This window comes from Melanotaenia boesemani, chromosome 11 (assembly GCF_017639745.1).
Source record: "Melanotaenia boesemani isolate fMelBoe1 chromosome 11, fMelBoe1.pri, whole genome shotgun sequence".
NCBI classification, from domain to species: Eukaryota; Metazoa; Chordata; class Actinopteri; order Atheriniformes; family Melanotaeniidae; genus Melanotaenia; species Melanotaenia boesemani.
In genome coordinates, this window is record NC_055692.1 from 4,353,949 (window position 1) to 4,376,269 (window position 22,321).

Genomic DNA, 22,321 nt, shown 5'->3' on the forward strand with positions numbered 1-22,321 from the left:
CTCAGATATGTAAAATACATAATGGCAACAGTCTGGCCTTCAGTTACTCCCAGCACACACAACCTAAGAGCAAACACTGACATGGCAGCTTTAATTCACTGTTGACATCCTGGGAGAAGGGGTGGAGGTAGTGGAGGAATATGAGTAGCGCAACACAGAAGCCTCTACAAGAAGGGATGAAGCAGACCCAACTACTCAGGGAAGCTGAGATCTTTCCATGTCTATCAGTCTTCTATAAGTCTGTTGTGGAAAGTTCAATCAGTGCTGCAGCATCAGAGACTTTTAAGAGACTGAAACAACTGATGCAGAAGTTCTGGTTCTGTCCTGGGGGCTGATCTGGAGCTCCCTGAGATGATTGTCCAGAGAAGAACGTTGCATAAGCTGCTGAAAATAATGGACAACCCTACACATCCCCTACACAACACAGTGTGGAAACAGCAAAGTTCATGTATGCTGCAGGCAGAAAGGTTCAGATGGCCGTTCCTGCCAGCAGCCATCACCCCCCAAACAAGGACTGCCTATTAATAACTATTATTTCCTAAACACAAAACGTTACATGTTCCCTCTGGATAGAGGATTTTTAGTTCATTAAAGCTAACAGCTGTTAGCTGGCTAGCTAACCTCCAGTCAGAGCTTAAAGACACTGATTTCTGAGAAGCTGTTAGTCCGAATGCTAAATCACCGTTAAGACTAAAAACATATGCAGTGTGAAAAAGTAGAAAATAATTATTTCATTTTCATGTGAGTGCCAATAAACAAATATAATAAAAAGCAGCTTTAAGAAACTGGGCATCGCAAATGTTTAATCCCAACTAAATCCCCTAAATGCAACCAAACCACGAAGTATTAGAAGTTGCATTCGAACATCATCACCAGCTCAGTTTCATCAGATTCAGGCAGAAAGAAGTTTAATCTCATGCACATAATAAGTCCTCATATAAACCCCGTATCTTTTCCTGGAAAGATGTCTTGTAATTGTAACTTAATATTTAACATATCACTAATATTAGATGATTATTACTCTTAGTTTTACATATTTGTGAAGCACATGCGAGTTTAATAAAGAATGTCATATCAACTCTCACTGGGAGTTGGATAAACATAAAATATGAATAAATAAATAACAGCAGACTGGATTATTGTGTGTGAGAGTAAAAGCAATGCAGGGTGACAATGGCAGCTACTGTAATCATTCATATAACTGATTTTTTTTCTTCCTGCACAGGGCTCTGACTGCTTCGGTGAGGGAGAAGACTGTAGCATCTGTTTCACATATGTGGCATGTGTTCCATAGTTGCCATGATGCTTGTCCATAATTATAAGGTGCCCCACTGTTAAAAAGGTCTGGACTGAACACATGCAAAAGCCAATAAGGGAATAAATAGCCCCAAGTGGGCGAATGTGAGACAGCCTAAACTGAGAAAGGACTAACAAGAAGACATCTGCTAACGGCCACTTCCTGATTCAGACGAAGTTCTGTTTTAAAAAGAAAAAAATATGTTCCGAGTATTTTAGTTGAGCTGAAATGTTGAAAATCAAAAATAACTTGAGGAGGGAGCGTTGTCATTGGCAGCCGTCGATCCCACGGATTCAGTGGCCAAATGAGAGCTTTAAAAGATTGGCTTCTGGTGCCAAAGCCCGTTTGCTTCCTGAAAAAGGATTTCTCAACAGAACAGACTGCAAGCTCAAAATAAGGAGCACAGTGACCCACATAGCCTCATTTTCTCCTGCAGCATTTAGATCACACAGATAAGGTGCGGCTGCGAGATAACAGCCGTGTCCGGATGAGGGTTGGTTCTGCGCGTCCAACCTCTGAACACTTGACGTTGTAGCAAATAGAAGGACAGGATTTCCTGACAAAATGAGGCGCTTTACGACCGTAACACTGACATTTAATTTAATAAAAGACAATTAATCCTCATAGTTCCTGGCTTTAAATGAAGTAATGAGACATTCACAGATCAGAACAGAAGGGAAAGAGGGTGGAGGATCTGTTACAGCAAGTTAGCAAGTCTGCGTCTCCAGGGAAACGTCAATCTGAGCCGACCATCAGTGGAAGCAACACCCAGATTCGCTGCAGATGTACAACATGTACAGTTACTACAGGATACGAGCTTTTCAGACTGCAGCTTCTACTCGTCGCTCTCCAGTTACCAGGTTCACCTTCTAGAACCGGGCTGTACAGGGAGACCCGACTCACTGGGTTGTACCATGATGAAGATTCTTGTTAACGTAAACTTGTTTTGTTTGTTTACGTCTCAGTTCATATCAAAAATTATTTTGTTGCTCCAAATTCAGCTTTGTGTGTGTGTGTGTGTTTTTTTTATCTGCCCCCGCCCCAGTGCATTTAATCAGTGTGCACAGAAGCGAGGCTTGTTGAATGAGGCTGTTGCTAAATGACCATTTTTGTTGCAGGAATTAAACCTTTTTATATCGTTTCAGAAACTCTTTGTTTCCCCAAAAAAGCATTTAGCATAAAATATAACAACGGGAAGCTTTTCGCTTCGGCTACAGGCGGGAAGAAGGAAGAACTACTTAAATATGTGAGTTGCTAATTTTACCAAGCAGAAGCTGGATTGGACTTAATTCAGTGTAATCTCTGCTGTGAGAACAGCAGCCTTTCCAGCTGCCTCGAACGTAGTAGAAAATATGAAGGCTGTGTGTGGCCTGAGCTGCAGCATCACTTACTGAAGGTTTGCTGGTTAATGATGAAACTGCAGATGACGCTGTCGCTGCTGCGACTCAGGTCGAAGCCGTTCCCTCTGACGACGATGTCGAAGGACTCTGTGGAAAAGAAAAGTCAGGGAGGAGGAGCCATGTTCAGTCGCTATTTTTGTTTTCTTCTACTGGAAAAGCAGAGGTTGGAAGAACGGACCGACACTAAAGTTGTCTAACGCTAAGTTCATGGAGAACCGAGTTAATAAAGCTCATTTTCATAAACAATAAGTGTGTTTGTGCACTCGAGGAACTAACTTTACCGAGAGGATCTACTCACCATTCACACAGACGCTGGAGGGCTCCACCGTCAGGATCTCTGTGCACGAGCGCTTTAATATCTGGAGGATGTGAAAAGATTAAAATAGGTTATTTCAAACATTATTGCTCAGGGGGCTGAGAGTAAATAGATCAAGTCCTGGCCGTTATCTTCTATGTCAAGTTTAGAAAACAGATTAGTGCCAAACACCTGAGAAATGTCTCTCTCCTGATTTTGGGGGGGGGGGGGTCTTGACGGCTAAAGGAGAGCGCCAAATATCAGCAGCAAGGAAGAACAGGAGGTAAAACAGCAGCTGCGTCAGCCTTTATGGGAAAATTATGCAGGCTATTACTGTTCCTCAGTTCTATTAAAAACCTCCGGGATCTCACATTATCATATAAAGAGGCCTGTGTGAGCCCACTGTCACACGGCCGCTCTTTCCACGATGATTCAATAAATCAACAAAAGAGAAACTATGCAAATCCCAGCTCACAGTCGGTAAAAAGAAGCATATTAACGGCAATAGAGGACACTCGAACCCTTTCATTTGATGTTGAATGAAACCTCAATCTGAGGAGTGGAAGACGGAGGTGTTTACAGCGGCCTTATTAGAGATGATGGTTTGATAGGGGAGTTGTTAAAGGGGGAGAAGCTGGTATGACAGCTGGGAGGAAATGGATCTGCTGCTGCTCCTCTGTGCCACTATTTTCCAAGTCTAACTGCTTCCTTGGCAGCACTCAAATGGGAAAAAAATAGAAAAAAAGACAACAAAACTGTCTGTTTAAGCTTAAAATGAAATGAAAGGCAGTGGAAAGTATCACGAACTCCTAAATAATACATTTCTGTGAAGAGTTCGAGGATCAACAAATTAGATCCTGAGTGTTTTAGAGATATTAGAATATACGCTCTGAGCTCTGCTTCGCTTCTCCGGGATCCTGTGACAAACACTGTTTACAGGCTGCAGAGAGAAAAGCAGGCGGGCGTCCAAATATCCCGAGTCATCCAAATCCTTCCAAAAGGATGAGGATGATTTAGTCACTTGAAGAAAATGATTGAGGGAAATGCTTCATGAGGGTGTCACATGCTACCCGACATCTACACAGCTTGAGTTGTGCTGAACAGGTCACTGAACTCAGCTGGTATCTGAGCAAAACCAATGCAGTTGCTTTGCAATCTGGGGTTTTCCCCAAAACGGCCCAGAGTTCAGACAACAAAAGAATGCAGAAGAGTAAATAAATAAAAGGACTATCTGTGAGCTCCTTCTGAGAGCTTTGTCAGTGTGGTCACCAAGGCGGCGAGGATCCTGCAGCAAAAGGCTGCGCAGATGATCTCAAATCCGGACAATCCAACAGACGAGTGACGAGGCCAACTAGTCAAGAATCCAGTATCACTAGTCAGAGAGGAACGCTCCTCGCTGCATTTGGATGCTGGAAGCATCATCGTGCTCCGTCTCGCTTCTGAGGGGACTGAACTGAAGGGGATGAGCTGTTTTATCGTTTCCCTGGAGGTTTTAATCCAGACTTTACAAAGCAGTTCAGAGAACAGCTGCTGTACATTAAAATCATCAAAAACACTCGTGAACAAGACTGTGTGCACAAACTGACCAGGAGCTAATTTAGCACTTAAAGTTCATAATCTAATCTAGTCTAAATCTAATTAATAGATTTAGACTTAAGTTATATCATAATGTTAATACTTAATCATTCCTTTGTTAATGGTTAAAATTTGTTATATTTAATAAACAATGTTTTAGCTGATACATAGAACATGCATGGACTGGATTTAGCTTATAACAGCCAAGAAAATAATTATAAATATGCTAAAATAAAAAATAAAGATCATTCATTTCTTTTTAAAATATAAAATATAAAATGAAAAGCAGCATGAACTCTTCCTGCATGTTTAGTTCTGCAGAGTCAGACATGTTGACATGACGGCCCTTTTAAAGGCAGCATCATCCGCCATGGTGCTGCAGAACCGAGTCACACCCTCTGGATTTGTGTCCTTGCAGCTGCATGTAGTCCTGCTTTGCTCCGTCTAAACACTGCTGGCCTTGTTGGCCGTGACGTAGACATAAAGTCCAGCTCAGGTCAGAGTGTTCTGCTGAGCTGCAGGATCAGATTCATACTAAGGTCTGTGCCATGCACAGCCCCTGCCCTGGCTTCCACAGCGTTCCACCTAAAAGCTGCAGCAAATGGAAAGTATCAGTAATTGGCAGGCGGCGGATGAGGAGGCTGCACATTAACGCTGTCACAACTTTTCACCCATCGCATTCAGACACAGATGATGTGTTTGTTGCTGCAGGATTTGGGACTTTTGAGACTTAAAACAATGACAATTCAGCAAATGGATGTCATATGGACAGTGACTACTTGTAAAGCCATTCCAGCATGTCATTTGTGACAGCATTGTTTACTAAATAAGGACATAAGCAGTGGTTATTTCCATGGAAACTCGCCATGCAGCTTATCCTGATGTTCACAGAAGTTTTGCCTCAATTTGCAACAAACTTCAATGAAAATGCCAAATTATGAAATGAAATGAAAAATACTTTATTAATCCCTTTGCAGGGAAATTATCTGCACCATCATAGTCAAAGCAGCTACTACAGGACGTGGATGGGAGGAATTCAGCCTAAACCCACTTGTTTATCTCCTATATTATCATCAGGACCTGCACAGAAACAAAAAAAGAAGCAAACTTACAGAATTCACAATGCCTTTGAGAGCGTGGAAGCCATCTTTGACTAGAAACACATGGTCTTTGGTGTCGGCAATCCCAGCAAGCTGTTGGCATCATGAAAGATGAGTAAACAAGAAGTACTGCTGATTTTACAGTGCTTTCTTCTCTTTCTGTTTTCCTCTTTATGACAGAGCAATGTCTTTCCTTTCCTTTCATAGGCAGAAGGAGACGGAGCAGATGGCATGACTGTAGCAATCACTTTGAAAACACTTTGCTCTCTAGAACATTATGGTTGACCTCATTGGCTCGATAACATGCTGTATGTACGGTACCAGTCTAAAGTTTAGAAACACTTTCCCATTAAATCCAATGGGTAAGTCTGTAGAAGGCTGATTGTCAAAGATTATCTGTGTTTCCTGGAACAATAACAGAAGGTAATGGATGCATTTGTTCATAAGAAAGTTACATATGTGCTTGACCAGTGTGTGAAATAAAGACACACACTGGACAAGACTGGTGGGTAACCTTCAGTTAGCCTTAAAACAGCCATGATTCAGCCAGTAGATTCCAGCTGCACTCATGTTGATTGGTTGGTGATTAGTCTGTGTGTTCATCTGCATATAAGTCATGTCTGAAATCCTTCTTTTCTCTGCCAGTTCTTTGTCCTTAAAGTTGGCATCTTTTTATATTCTTAAAGGTTTCGGTAGCAGAGTAAAGTTTAAACGCCACAGATGCCTTCACTGCAATATACTCCTCTTTATCCTGGATGTCACACTGATTTTACCAAAGCTAATACTCCTGAATGATTTCGCAACTGACAGAATCTTATCTTGGCCTTCCCATTAAAACGTTCCTGGATACGCTGCACATGAAGGAAGATTCCTGACCTGAGTGCAGCTCTGACGCCGCTTAACGTCGACGGAAACTGTGTGAACTCTGGTCAGCCAACAAGGAACATCACAGCCAGGGAAAATGATACCTTTAACACCACAGTTTCTAACTGATACCCTCTCATGACGGAAAATTCACACCTGGCTGTGAAGGATCCTCTGAAGGTTTTGTGGCTGCGATGGCTGGTCTAAAAAAACGGCCGAAGCTCTTACTTTATCTGCTCTGTCCAGTTTAATTCATCGATCATTTGACAGTAAATGCAGTTTTATGTTTACTTTATTTTCAGGTAAATTGCACCAGAAGCAGAGTTTAATCCTGTTACATCAAGTTTGTTTTTTTTTAGAACACATTTCCAAAGTAAATGTGTTTTATATTTTACCCTCAGAATGGAAATGAATGGGAAATGTGTGATTACATCCTGTCATGTGGTCATAACTTTAGACAAACTTTGAGCTTTACAAGACTACAGTGAGGACATTAAAACAGACATTAAACAGACATTATAGCCTTAATATGCATGTACTGGTGTCATGGAAACATCTTTTAGCTTATCTGATTCTGTTTCATTTAAAGTGCATCATTCAGCAGTTTTAAAATAAACTGTAACAGAGAGAACTGAAGACCAAAAAAAGCTCCTGTTTTCTATTAGGGAACACATAGATAATTTTTTACAGCTTTACATGTTCATTAACGGAAAAGTCTTGAGCTCCTCATGAGTTCTTTACATTTTGCTTTTAAGAAGCCAAAACTTCTTGTAATTTTTTTAAGTAGTTCCAAGCAGTGGAGGGAAACTGGACGAGTGAAGGCTTAAAAAAACATATCTCCACGGCATGTAAGTGATATTCTTAACAAAAGAGGGAAAAAAACCTGAGAGATGCATCTGGACCTTTCCATCAATGAAGCAGAAAAAAGGCTGAGGTGTGCCAAATGACACAAAAACTGGGCTGAAATCAGTGGCAACAGGTCAGATGGAGGGATGAATCCTCCCCAGAGCACCGACCTCGACATGATGGAACGAGTGAGGGATTATCTTGACAGATAACAGAACGAAAGGCAGCCAACATCCAAAGATGTTTGGAATTCATAAACGACTGCAAAGTTCTGCTGTTTTCCTGGTTTTAAAATAGAAAAGTGAGAAGCAGCTTGACGGTACTGCTGTACTGCAGCTTTTCCACACAGGTGATGTTTGCATTTCTTATTTCCTCTTCCAACATACCGATGTGTCTGCTACTAAACATCCTAAGCATTGTGCACACATCAACGACAGACTTCTCTGATGTTTGGCTGCTGCAGATTAAGACTAAAGCTCTCTTACCTGCTGCTCATCAAAGTCCTTGACACCGACACAGTAAACACGAGCTCCGTATTTCCTGGCTTCATCAGCCTGCAGCTCCGAGATGTAGATAATGTGCAACAGGTTGAACATAAAACACAGAAAAAGTCCAGAACATGAACAAAATTAAGCAGAAACTAGCATATTTACTTCATTCAGTTGCATGCGTAGATTGTATAGCTCACCTCTTTCACTGTGAGCTCATGGATGTAAACTGTCAGCTTCCCATCCGTCAACGCCAGGATGATGCTCGACGACTTGGTGGATTGTTGATGTATCTGAGCCGAGGCCTGCAGTTAGAAATAAAGATATTAACGTCTGAACAGGTTGAAAATGGGGAGACTCTGGGAGGGTAAACTCACCTCTTTGATTCCCTCATGCATGAATGTTTCACCTACTGGTGTCACTTTCTTCAAGCGTTTCAGACCTTCTTCGATTTCGTATCTTAACATAAACAATAAACAAATTGTTAGCATTTGGTCAGCATCTAGTTTTATCCATTATTCTTCCTTACATGATAAGAAGGAAGACATTTTTAGTACTACACTGATCATTAGTTTTAATACTTTAAAGTAGCTGCAGGCCAAAAAACAGTGTACAACCCTAATTCCAAAAAAAGTTGGAATGGTGTAGAAAATGTAAATAAAAACACAATGCAATTATTGGCAAATCTTATCAACCCATATTTTATTACCAACAGAACATAAACAATACTTTAGATGTTGGAACAGACATTTTACCATTTCATGGAAACAGACTGCCTGGCCAAAGAAAAAAACCTGCCACCTGGATTTACCACAGCGGGCAGGTAGGAAGCTAAAGGATAATTACTGCATCGGCGACTCTGTTTCAGCTGCAACAAGTTATTTAACTGATGCAATGAGCAGCTTCTCATTTCTTAAACAACCTTGTGGAAAAACCTCCCGTGGTCGTGGAAATGATGTTTATCTGTTTAAGAAGGGTCAGATCATTGGCATCAAGCAGAGAAAACATCTGAGGAGATGCAGAAACTACTAAAACTGGGTTAAAAATTTAAAAACACATTATTAAAAACTGGAAGGATAGTGGGAAACCATTGTCTTCCAGGAAGAAACGTGGTCGGAAAAACATCCTGAATGATGGTGATCGGAGAACTTAAACATTTGATGAAATCAGCTGGAAGAAAAACAACAGTAGAACTCGGGGCTGCGTTTAATACTGAAAGTAAGAACATTTCCACAGTGTGAAGGAACTCAAGGGATTGGGATTGAACAGCTGTGTAGCCATAAGAAAACACTAATCAGTGAAGCAACCGGAGAAAAAGGCTTCAGTTTCAGAGCATAAAGACTGGACTCTGGAGCAATGGAAGAAGGTCATGTGGTCTGATGAGACCAGATTGACCCTGTTCCAGAGGGATGGAGCATCAGGGTAAAGAACGTTATCTTGTTCTCGAGGCCACAAGAGCAAAACGACGTCATTCTGCTCTCGCGTACGTGAATGGGGACAGCTTGCAGCTCTCGACACATCAGCTAAGCAGAACTTTCTTCTCGTGGGGCTCCGAGACGTATTGAGTGATTGGTCGGACATTTGAGGTGGGCGTCGTTAACATGGATAAGAATGAAGCGCAAAGTTGTGGCTTCTGCATTTCCCCTGAGGCGAGGCTGAACAGACAGTTTTAAGCTGATCGATGTAGTGAGAAAGTACCTAAAGGTTTAGAACACATGTGGGATTTAAAGACGTGGACATTACCGCGTGCACGTAACCGCCCTGCCAAAGACAAAGTTTCTTTTTAAATATGAAATAACTCAGTCAGCTGTTCAGTGCACATAAAAGCACAGACATCCCCCTGCAGCTATCCCGCCCCATCGCAGACGAAGCTTCTCGTGGTATGATATGACCGGACCGATACCACCTTTTTTCTTCTCGAGGAGTCTGTAACAAGAGAAGAGAAGCAGATCAAGTGATGCAGCCATCATGCCTAGTGCCTGCTGTTGCTGCAGTCGGTCAGGTCTAGGTTCAGGTCTAGTTTCAAGTTTAGGTTCAGGTCTAGGTTCAGATCTAGGTTCAGGTTTAGGTTCAGGTCTAGGTTCAGGTTTAGGTTCAGGTCTAGTTTCAAGTTTAGGTTCAGGTCTAGGTTCAGGTTTAGGTTCAGGTCTAGGTTCAGGTTTAGGTTTAGGTTTAGGTTCAAGTTTAGGTTCAGGTTTAGTTTCAAGTTTAGGTTCAGGTCTAGTTTCAAGTTTAGGTTCAGGTCTAGTTTCAAGTCTAGGTTCAGGTCTAGTTTCAAGTTTAGGTTCAGGTTTAGGTTCAAGTTTAGGTTCAGGTCTAGTTTCAAGTTTAGGTTCAGGTCTGGGTTCAGGTTTAGGTTCAGGTCTAGTTTCAAGTCTAGGTTCAGGTCTAGGTTCAGGTTTAGGTTCAGGTCTAGGTTCAAGTTTAGGTTCAGGTTTAGGTTCAAGTCTAGGTTCAGGTCTAGGTTCAGGTCTAGGTTAAGGTCTAGGTTCAGGTTTAGGTTCAGGTTCAGGTTTAGGGTTAGGTCTAGGTTCAGGTTTAGGTTCAGGTTTAGGTTCAGTGCTGGAGAAGACTACATGCAGTGGTCGGACTCTTCGATCATCAACACGAGATCTTGGTGCGAAATGAAAGCAACACTGGATGGAAATAAATCTTATGACTTTGCAGAAACTTATAGAAACAATGACACAGCGAATGCTGCTGGAATCAAAGCTGAAGCAGGTCCAAGGAAATATTACAGTGTGTGACCATGTTTTTGGCCAGGCAGCGTGTGTTAGCTCTTTTTGAATCTGATGGCAGCAACACATCTCTAAAAGTAACTGGTACGAATATAAACGAGTTTGACAACTAATCAGGTTAACTGACAACAGGTCAGTAACACGACTGGGTATAAAAGGAGCATTTCAGAGAGGCAAAGAGGGGCAGAGGTTCACCTAAATACGACAAACTGGGTCTAAAACTTCTGGAAAAATTTCAGAAAAAGGTTTCCTAAATGTAAAGTTGCAAAGTCTTCGAAGATCCCACCATTTACAGTGTATATCATCATCATCATCAGTATACTATACAACTTAAATAAATACTTCTTTACTGAACCGTGTGAACATCTGATATCTGAGGCATTTAATGCAGCAATATACACAAATATAAAAAAAGTCATTAAAAATAACATATGAAAAATTCACTGAGAAGTTATTTTAATTCCAACCTTAAAAAACATGAGTCATTTCTACACATAAAAATACTCATCTACAGGTCTACCACTAGCGAAGCACAACAAACGAAGCAGCAGCTCTTCAGTGAACATGTTGTACAAACAAGAGAACTTTAAAGATCCAGATGGCACCGAAACAAAGACAACTAATCCAGGGCAAGTGGAGAGAAGAGGTAAAACTACAGTTTCTAGGGTTTAAAACTGTGACAGCTGTCAGAGTTTTGTATTATTTAGTTACTGGTTAATATGAAGTAAAAACTGACCAGAAAACTGTGCTTCAGGACAGTTTGTGAAAGGTTTCGTGGTGGCTTACTTGTCTCCTGTCAGAGGCAGCAGGACTTCTGCTTTGGATGAGAAAACGATGAACGAGACTCTCATTCTGGGGCTGAAAAGAAAGTCAAGAGAAAACTGAGAAACATTAAAATTCTATTCACACGAAACGGCCTACATGCCTAACAGATAAAAGTTCCTGACATTAATATAAAATCATTTTAACTTCCATTCTCCATAAAAATCCTTGCTTCCATCTGTCATCCTCGTTTATCAGACAGCCACCCCCACAGTAAACATGTAAAACACTCCACAGAGGAGTCACTGTTATGTTTTTATTTAAGACATTTTTATGAGCTCTGTTCAGCAAATAAAATTAAAGATGCAGAAATAATTAAGTAAACAGACGGAGCTCTTTTAATGTCAACTAATATTAGTGTGTGACTTAAAGCAGCTTCTGTGGTACGGAGGAAGTGATTAATCAGAGGTAAAAACATGTTGTGCTGATGATGATTCACACAAACATCTTTCTGTAAAATTACAGTATATTTTGTACCTGTCACTTCTTTAAAGAATATTCTGACGCAGAACGTTTGGATGCGGCTCGGACCGTCACGTCTCCGTTAGTTTAGTTTCTCTACAACCAGTTTACATTCAGCCTGACCGGAGCACTCGTAGATGCTAACAGATTCCTCATCTTTGCAAACACAGGTGGTTTCTGTGTAAATATCCAGCCAAAATTTGTGAAACCTAAACAAACACTGATGGCCACGCTGAACAACTTCCTGAGTGCCATAAAACTTAACCGCCTTGTCAGATAATGTGTATTTGTCTGGCACAGTCACTCCATACAGCTGATCCACATTACTTCACGTCCACCTGAGAAAACTTCAAAAGGCTGGAGATGATCATCTGAGCTCTCATTTCTTCTCCTTCAGATTATCATAAAACATTTTGATTGCATTAGCAAGAAAAAAAAATTATGTCATCAGCAAGGCTCTTCTACTGGTTCCAGTTATCAAAAACCTCTTTAGATTTAAAAAAATGTGCTCAGTATTCACTCAAACACTTTATTAGGTCCACCTTCTAGTACCAAGTGGGATCCACATTTTTTTCTCCAGAACTGCCTTAATTCTTGGTGGCACAGGCAAATTTATTTTATTTTATTTGTATAGCATAAATTCAACAAGGTGTTGGAAACGTTCCTCAGAGGTTTTCTCCATATTGACATGACAGCATCACACAGTTGCTGCACCCATGATGAGAATCTCCCGTTCCACCACATCCCAAAGCTGCTCTACTGGACTGAGATCTGGTGGCTGTGGAGGCCGTTGGAGTCCAGTGAACTCATCGTCATGTTCTAGAAAGCAGGTGGAGATGATCTGAGCTTTGTGACATGGTGCATTATCCTGCTGGAAGTAGCATCAGAAGATGCTCCACTGTGGTCATAAAACTAAATTCTGAGCCGAGCATCTGAATGTGGAGCTGAAATGGAGACTCATCAGACCAGCAACGTTTCTCCATCTTCTATTGTCCAGTGTTGGTGAGTGTGTGTGAATTGTAGCCTCAGTTTCCTGACAGGAGGCACCCGGTGTGTCTTCTGCTGCTGTAGCCCATCTGCTTTAAGGCTGGACGTGTTGTGTGTTCAGAGATGCTGTTCTGCAGATCTTGGTTGGAACCAGTGCTGATTGGACTTCCTGTTGTCTTCCTATCATCTCCAACCAGTCTGTCCATTCTCCTCTGACCTCTGACATCAACCAGACTTTCTGGTCCAGACAACTGCTGCTCGCTGGATATTTTCTCTTCTTCAGACCATCTCTGTAAACCCTAGAGATGGTTGTGTGTGAAAATCCCAGTAAATACCAACCGCCATGCCATGTTCAGTCACCTAAATCTTCTTTCTTCCTCATTCTGATGCTCAGTCTGAACTTTAGAAGTCTTCACCATGTCGACATGACTGAATTAGAAATTTGGGTTAACAAGCATCCAGTAAAGTGCCCAGTGACTTTAAGACCAAGTAACGACGTGATCGGCTGTTAAAGATTTAAGTCAGTTAACATACTGATGATTAATCAGCACTTCACAGCCTCCCAGTCTAAGAATTGCTTCATGACGTGAAAATGTGAGAACACTGAAGCTCAAACAGGATCTCAGTAACTTCCCTTCTGTGCTACAAAGTGCACACAGAAGTCATCCCACAGACCGAGTTCAACTTTAGATAATTAAGCGTACAAGTGTTTCCTTCTCAGATGCAAAGCCTTCAGAGCATAAGGAGAGGTGCTGATATTTCTCACCCACGTGACACACAGCCCAGTCGCGATCCTCCCCCACAAATATAGCACAATCTTTAAAGCCAGATTTGTCCGTGTACGTCCACATCCTGTCTGTAACTTTCCGTCACATGTGAACTAAAACCCAACAACATTCAATTCAGACGAGATAAGTGGGCGACATGTTAATGTCAAACTTCATTAACTAGAGCTTATATGTTCAATGTCTGCTTGTATTTTTCATATTTCTAAGAGAGACTTGGGATAAAGAGGCATTGATGCCAATGCCAAGGACAAATGGAGGGTGGTGGTGGGATTTTTTCTTTGAGAAGGAGGGGGTGATGAAGTAGTCCAGTTTGCTCCACATGGCGGAACAGAAGTGCTCTTGGTGAGCGAGCATTGTTTAGCAGATTGTCCTCGTCGCCTTCCAGTGTTCTTTTGCTTTACTGTACATTGTCTGCCTGTCAGCCGTTCTGTGGTGGAAGCAGGGGATAAGTGTGGAGCCGGACCCCCCCGGTGCAAATGGCCATTCTCACAGCCCAGAAGACTGCTCCTCTCTGCCACCCACTCCCACCTGGTGCCTTTGCTATTTTCTTCAACCAACCACTTCATTCTGGCTGGGTCGCTACCGTCTGTACTGTGCTGGCAGGCGCCGCTTGACTCAAGCATTATGCAAGCTGAACCGTTTCTACCATTTTGTCTTTTTTTAAATTATTAATATTATTAATTATGGACAAAAAGGATGCCATGGATTGTGCAAAATGATAGTTGGGAAAAACAGGTGAGAAGCGCTTCAAACCTGACCAGCAAATAATGATGCCAGCTGCTGAATTCTTACCAGTTATCCCATAAAACAACCAAGCTGATGTCAAACAGATGCAACACAAAGGTCACAAAGTTAGAAATGTTCCATTTTCTCCAATTATTAACTGTTTGTTTAAACTTCCTGCTGTCACCGTTTTTAGTGAGTGGGAGGTAAATTCTTGTGTTTTTATTGGATATATTTTACCATTAACAGTAAGTCATAGCAAACCCAGCGTTTAATGCAGTTTAGTTATTTAATCTCTCAATTATAAATTAATGAAGACGAACCATTCATATTTCCCAACAAAATCTATAACTTTACACATTTGACCAAGTACTTGCCTCACAAATCTGTCGGTGAGGTTCTTCACAAAGGAGTAAATCTCCTCCCAGTCGTTAGCGACACTTCCAGACCTGAAAGAAGAAAACAACAGTCAGCTCACAGCTCATCGGTGCCAGCAGACTGTGTGCTGGGTACCCAAAAACTGTACAGTATCTGGGCTTTGTGCAAAAACCCAGTTGGACATTAACACGAGCCACATGCTGAATAGTTGTACTGGTAAATCTGAGTACCAGCAGCCACCTCGGCTGCTAGAAAATCCATCTTTCTACTAATCTATTTGGCTGTTAGAGCTCATGTTTACTTGCCAAAATGAAGACAGAAAACTTGCTGAAGAGATTCATCTTATAAACGGTAAGCCATCAGGCCAACGTGGAGGTAATAAAGTGCGTTCAGTTCGTCTCAGCACAGTTCAGCAGTGTTTTCCGACAGTCAAACTCTACAAGAAGATCCGACAGAGCTCATTCTGGCGCTTTCTCCCCACACGGCTCGCCAACTTTCATTTGCAACAAAATGTTTTTAACAACTATGTTGTCCGAATGTAAGCTGGTGGGATGGCTCGCAAACAGCTCTTTTACGACACCCTCCACACCGCACCAACGGAGCATCCAGATAGGTGCATAAATAGGCTGGTGCAGGTAATCCAAACATTTAACACAGGACGCTACACCTTTTTCTACATCTTCATGTCATTTTAGGTCTTCTTCAGAAAGCATTTTACTTCTAATAAAAAGGTGGAAACTGTCACCAGCTTGCAGCGTTTGCCTGTTAAAGCATCCAAGTGCTGCAACTACTGAGGAAAATAATGACAAAAACAGATCTGATGACAAAAAAAGACAGGTATTCAAGATAAGAAAATTCCAGAAAAACGGTCAGACGAATTATATGCCTCATATTTTATCCAGCTTTTGTTATTTTGGCTCTGATTAGAACTTGATAATTGCTAAGTCAGTTTTCTTACTGTGGTCAGACACAGTGGTGGCAGGTGGGTGTCAACCTGTAGCCCTTGGCCCCCCCTCACCCCCCCCCGACAAGTGAGTCTGACCACAATGAAGGCAGTGTGTAAAATGTGCCCTTGGTGTAACGACAAAGATGCAATTAAACCAATAATTACAATTCTGTGGATGTGAGGACATAAAGGAGAAGAGTTTGACTGTCGTCTTGTCTGCCCCACGGCCAAAAGACAAGGTCACACAGAGAATGGAAAGGACAAGTCCACCACAATCACTACGTATGGGGGGGTTAGCGGTTTAGCGGCTGCACCTGCAGGGTATCGTGGGAAAGATGATGCAGCTGGAACATTTGTTTTTGGAGGAAGATTATGCAAAAACTCCAGGGTCAAGTTTTTAACACCAGAAAAAGAAAAACAATTACATTTGAGATGCAGATCAGCTTCACTTTGGTTGAAACACATGACACCGGGGGGTCCAATCTGACCCACGGGATGGTTTGGTTAAAGTAAAAAAAGTCTTTAATGAAAGTAACTGTACTTCCTGTGAGGCTGCATTTTTTTTAAATGTAAAAACATTTCCAAGGCAGGGAGATAACTTCTCTTTGTCTTTTATATCTTTCTTACGTAAAAGATCTGACTTCAGTTAGTATTGTGAAGCGAACCAGGATTATGAAACATGTGGAAATTTATAAAAATGTACATTTAAAATAACTTCTAGATCTTGAAAAGTTAGTCTGATCATTATACTGGATTTTTCTGTTCCAGGGATTAAATGTTTTGTGATTTAACAGATTCACTGTGACGTCTGAGTTGTAATGAATAAATATGTCAAATAAATGTATAAAAAATATCAATTAAATTAAAATTTAAATGTAAAATAAGATAAAATCATATATATTTTTTTAAAATGTTAAAAAACATTTAACCAAAAGATAAGATGGCAGGTAACTGTTCCAGCAAGTCGGGGGAGCAGCAGAGGTATTTTATCTGCACAGACCGAGGAAACTCTGTGGAAATCTGCTCAGACTAACACAAATTTATCTTCTTCATCATCCTGCAATTTTATCATTTACATGAACCCAGGATTATTTAAAAAGACGGGTCAGAGGAGCAGGGCCTCATCCCAACAGCCCTGAATAATGGCACATTTCCAAGCCGAGGAGGGAGATTAAAAACAGTTGTTGTTGAGGATGGAAACCCCCCCGTAAAATACTGGAGGTCTTTCTTTTCATGACGCTGCTGCAGCTCTGCAGATTTTTGCTGAACTGGCTGATTTTGGCTGGGAAGGCTGTATGTTTGATGTCAGAAGCAGCACAGGAAGTGGTGAGGAGCCAAAATCTGCCGGCGTGACTCACACATGACGTTCAAACGCTTGTCAGGCCATTTCAGGGTTTTTTCCTCAATGCTGTATTAATTAAGTCAGTCAAAGAAAATTTCAAGTGTGAGGTTATGGAGAGGTCATGGTAAGGCTTCAGTACTCTCCTCCACCTCCCACAAAACCACCTGCAAGCTGCGAGTGGTCAAAACACGGATACGAGACTCGAGTCCAACCTGATCATTTTCAGATTGCGCAATAATTCGGGATTGGATATATCGGCCCTGCTCCGCTCACCTGAAGCATGAACTTTAAGTTGGCAGTGAACTCTGTGAACATCTTATGTGGTTTCAACCACGTTTGCCACATCTGCACACTGACTGGAGTTTCTGAATGCATTAAAAACCACTGGTTCTGCCTGAGTATCTGTGGAGCTAACACCAAGAGATGACAGTGTTCCCCCGACGTTGACTCAGCAGCGACGGGGAGAGATTAAAACTTCATTAGACAAAGTGTAACTACACCCTCTACTTTGTGCATAACTCCACCCAATGTCAAATTTTGAAAAAACTTCGGAAACTGCAGGTGTGGGGGTGCAAGGTATGAGTGGGCAAGTCGTGAATATGCAGGCAGAAATGATTGAACAACAGACAGCAGCCACTAAAGATTGATTGACTAAGTAATGTTTGACAGGCAGGAGTAGGTCAGGGTCAGGTGCAGAACAACGTCACACAGGTGAGGTAGTGGAAGCAGGAGGGTCAAGTGGGGGACCAGGGCAGGCGTGTGGCGTAAGAGACATGGACATAAAATAACTCTGACACAATATGGACATATTGGTGAATCATAATTTGTTGTTGTTTATGGTGCCTGTTGTGTGATCTGTGATAATAACAATAAAAAAAACAATTGCATCAGTTACAGGAAGAGTGATATTCAGAATTTGTATGTTAATATGTGTTAATAATAAAAACAGTTCCAGTGGTTTTCGTTACTGGCATGCACATGATTCATGCATGATGTGACCTCAGCGTTAACCAAACTAACCTCCTCCATGTTCATCATGGTGTTTACACCCTATAAATTCTGCTACTGTATCACGCAACCAGTGGAATACTCCTCATGTATACTCATGTGTCCACAACCTTGGCATGGTTGTTAGGCAGTATATCCACTAGAGGGCAGTGCAGAGTTCAGAGGTCAGAGGTCAGTGTCAGACAACAGCAAACATGTGGACGTGGAGGAGATTGGGATAATGAATACTCTCAGTAAGGGACATGAAACAAGGCAGCACAGTCGATGGTGGCCTGTGCAGTCATTAAATGGAAGTATGTGGGCAGTGATAGCTGACAACGTTTGGGACGGGGGTAACTATTTATGGATGTAAAGGGAGCAGAAGAAGAAGAATCAAGCTGCTCAGCTCAAACACGGAACCGTTTAATGACCGCCAAAATCTGATAACAGAGAGATAATTGTAATTATTGAATCTGATACATACTTTCCTAAAATGCAATATTTTAAAACATTTTCCAGTCCTTTACTGGATTTTTTATTTTATTTTTACATCTGGTATTTGTTGAACATGGCAGAGCAGAGTCTTAGCGTTAGCCGCTAACCTGGGAGCTTATAAGCCTGCAAAATAGCATACTCATGAATGTTTTACTTCATTTATACCCCGACGTCCCTCTGCTGCACCGCATCCTGTTTTTCGTTTGTGCTTCACTCACATTTAGTTTCTTTCACGAATGATGTTAAAATGACAGAAGTTTTCTGCACATGTGCAGATATAAAAAACTAAATAAATCAGATGTACGGGTCTACATGCACAAAGACTGCAGAAATCTGGGTCTGTTAATCTGATTTTTCATAATCTGATCCATTTCTAATGAAGCATAATCAGATTATGTAGTAATCAGATTTTTGGTGTACATGTAAACGGCCTCATTGACTTTCAGGCATATTTAAGTTGTATTAAAAAATACATAAATAAAGAACTTTTTTTACTCCATATAATGGATGTCATCACGTTTCGATAAATCACTGCACATATTTCCTGACTTTGTGGCATCATAAGTGGGGGCTGTTTTAAGTCAGAAGCACATGTTTACAATACTTCTGTCCAACTTATTTATCTTTCTCCGATTTGTACTTAAATAAACCACTAAAAATAAACCACATCTATTAAAAATAAATAAATAAAAAGTGCAAATTAATTTACAGATAACAAAATTTACTGTGTCACAGAAAAACTGTGCCAGACGTGCACAAACTGCACGCGCCCCCGCCCTAACGGCTCCATCATTGTTTGGTAACCGTAACTTTCCTCTTCCTCCAAACGCAACAGTTGTTAACAAAAACATGTCGACACGCTTTTTTCCTGCGTCAGTTCAGTTTTAACTCTCAATTCACATTTTCTTCTTCAACCTAAATTTATCAAGCTTGTTACTCTTCTTGTACTTACTTGTCTAAAACAAAGTAGAGGTCGTATGCTCCGTGACAGGACGCTTCTTCTGCCCAGCAAGACGAAGCAAACAAGCCCAGCAGGATCACAGCGACCGCCGCTGAAGTCCACCGACTCTTCCCGTTAAGGAGTCTCCCCTCCGCGGAGAAATAGCATGACAACTTTTCCAACATGTTTTCCACACACACACAAATTATATTACAGTCTATATAAACAAGCTATAATCCTTCACACAATGTGGGGACATTCGCACGCGACGCGTACATCCAGCATCGAGACAAGCTGCACATCAAAATTCCTCCAAAAACGATGAAGTTCAGTGACTGAGCTGAGAAATAAAGGAAACTACCACACCGACGTCAGCAGCTGTTGTTTCTACATCTTCCTGATTCACTGTTTACTCACTCACATCCTCAATAAACCTCAACCTGGTCTCACACTCGTCCAAACAAGATACAAGGGACATATGAACGGCTGCTGATTAATTTCACCGTGTTAAAGTTTACAATGCGAGAAAAGTTAGGCTGCCTTCACGTACCTTGAGATAACTCGGAATTCTTATCATCACCGGTATAAGTGTGGCAAAAGAGACAAAAAAGGCTATAAGAAAATAATTTCTAAGAGTTTATTTATTGATGCCTCTATTACTTATTCCACTAGATCTCATTGATAAATATCAATATTATAAATACTTTGACTAGACAACATTAATTACATTCAAATGTTTAACACATTTGGTAATTGTTATGACAGTTTGTAGTATTGTTTATTTAAAAAAAACTGAATTTTGAAGTTTTAAGCTTCATACTTTAATTCACATTTCAGATTAATGTGGTGAACTTTTTCAACACAGGAATATTTTTTAACTAAAGCTTTGTATCTGTGTGCAAGACTTATTTTATTTTAGGTTTTTCACTTAATTTTGCTTTGAATTCTAACATTTCCAAACGCACCGGAAGGCTTCATCTGCATGGAGTTCAGTGCGCATGCCCACGGTGGAACCAGCTGTTGTGCAAAGTTGGCGATCCCAGTGCGCACACACCCATCAACATCTGTATCAACTTGTGGATCAGGCAGCATATTAATCACACAATAAAAAAGAAAAATCCCGTTCCTTACATGCAAGATATTTCAGGCTTTTGTCTTCTTCCCATTTTTTCTAATCAAGGTACAGTTTAAGATCAAATACTTTCTCGCTCTCTTTCTCGTCTCCCAGGTTTGGGGTTTTGTTCCTTCTGGAACCAGCAATACGGTCAGCCAACCCAAAATGAAAAAATAAAATCTGTGGAAAACTGCAAGGTGACAAACTGCTTGTGAATAAAATGAAGAATCAGTTTATTTTTCGCATATTTTCTCTTAATATTTGGCCTACAAACAACAAAACCTCCTGTTTTACTGCAAGGATTAACACACAAAGGTGATCTTTGAAATTATTTCCATTTAAAGTTATTTTGATTCATCTTATCCAAAGGTCATGTCGATGTCTACCTTCTGCAATTCTCAGTGATTTCCACTTATTCGTACATCATCCAGGTTCAGAGCTTTTTGCTGAACTACTGACATCAGCTCGACTTGCATTTCTGTGACTTAAAAACTGTAGAATTTTGCAAACAACCCAGACATCCAAAACTATTTCCCCACTTAACAGGGAACAGTCGCTGAAAGGAAACAAATGCCTGCTGAATGAAGGAGGACAGGAAGAGGCTGCAGATGTGAGGTCTGACATGTGTGAAGGATTTTCAAAGTCTCTTTGTGATCTTTTTCTTATTTAATTTATCTATCTCCATTAGTGGGCACAACATATGTCATTTGTAAGATCACAGATTCATCTGGAATTTCCTGTCTAACATTTCAATAGATTTTACTGTAAATTCAAGCTCCATTATAGAACTACAGGTGCCTCCATCTTCAGCATGAGTGGCTCACTGTGTGCTTCAAACCCCCAAACCTGGACGACTCAGTGCATTGCTGTGGGCACTGATCTACACTGAGAGCTGAGCCCTTGAATCTGGCCCTGCACCATGGATCTGCATGCATGAAAAAAAAAACTATTCCACCTACAAAGCAAAACAGAATCATCTAATCAAACATGAACATGTGGCAAAGTGGCATTCCAAAGCCAGAAGAGGACGAAAGAAAACCCAGAATGCTAATGTTTTCATCTGATGACTCTATTAATATGACTAACTTCATTTCACAACTCGTGTGCATCTGACGAACTTCCCCTCAGGTTACATTTAATGCGGATGATATTTCATCAGGTGGTGATTTCCAGGAGACACAGGAAATTCCGGGTTTGGTGCCAGATGTGATTTCAGGGTAATGAATTATGGAAAAACATTAATATCACATCTGCTGCTGAGCTCTGGTGTACCTGCTTCTCCAGCTTCAAATGTTCCCAATAAAGTAACCCAATGAAAAAAACATCATATTTGTTGTGCCACTTTCATAGAAACTCAACACCAATTTTCTCATCAGTTCAATAAATTCATGTGTAAATTTACCGGCCTTCTTATTAGCTCCACCTCTTCAACTGCTCGTAGCGCAAATATCTAATCAGCCAATCACATGGCAGCAGCTCAACACATCTGGTCATGTAGACACAATGAAGGTCAGACTGAGCATCAAAATGAGGAAGAAAGAGGATTTGGCACACAGATTCTGAGACCTGTTGCATCCCTTTCTGGTTAAAAAACATCAAGTTCAATCATTACTCTAAATATACAGAAATGTAAATTAATACCAGATCATCCCTGTGAATTTTAAGTCCTGTAAGGTTAAAAACCAAAGCCACTGACACCGGTATGATGTAATGCCATCTATACAGAATAATGCA

General features: G+C 41.0%; 1 protein-coding gene across 2 annotated transcripts in view; it reads right to left on the reverse strand.

Annotated features, from left to right (window-relative positions):
• Positions 1 to 19,997, reverse strand: part of antxr2a (ANTXR cell adhesion molecule 2a) — a 79,739-nt gene extending 59,742 nt beyond the window's left edge. For both annotated transcript variants that reach the window (XM_041998340.1, XM_041998339.1), the window contains exons 1-9: positions 19,486 to 19,997; positions 14,763 to 14,834; positions 11,390 to 11,461; positions 8,243 to 8,324; positions 8,066 to 8,170; positions 7,863 to 7,931; positions 5,680 to 5,760; positions 2,996 to 3,056; positions 2,689 to 2,784 (exon numbers count right to left, since the gene is read on the reverse strand). In XM_041998340.1, coding sequence (XP_041854274.1) covers positions 2,689 to 2,784; positions 2,996 to 3,056; positions 5,680 to 5,760; positions 7,863 to 7,931; positions 8,066 to 8,170; positions 8,243 to 8,324; positions 11,390 to 11,461; positions 14,763 to 14,834; positions 19,486 to 19,658 — 811 coding nt within the window. In that variant the 5' untranslated portion in view covers positions 19,659 to 19,997. The remainder of the gene's footprint in view (positions 1 to 2,688; positions 2,785 to 2,995; positions 3,057 to 5,679; positions 5,761 to 7,862; positions 7,932 to 8,065; positions 8,171 to 8,242; positions 8,325 to 11,389; positions 11,462 to 14,762; positions 14,835 to 19,485) is intronic.
• Between the last annotated feature and the right edge of the window lie 2,324 nt (positions 19,998 to 22,321).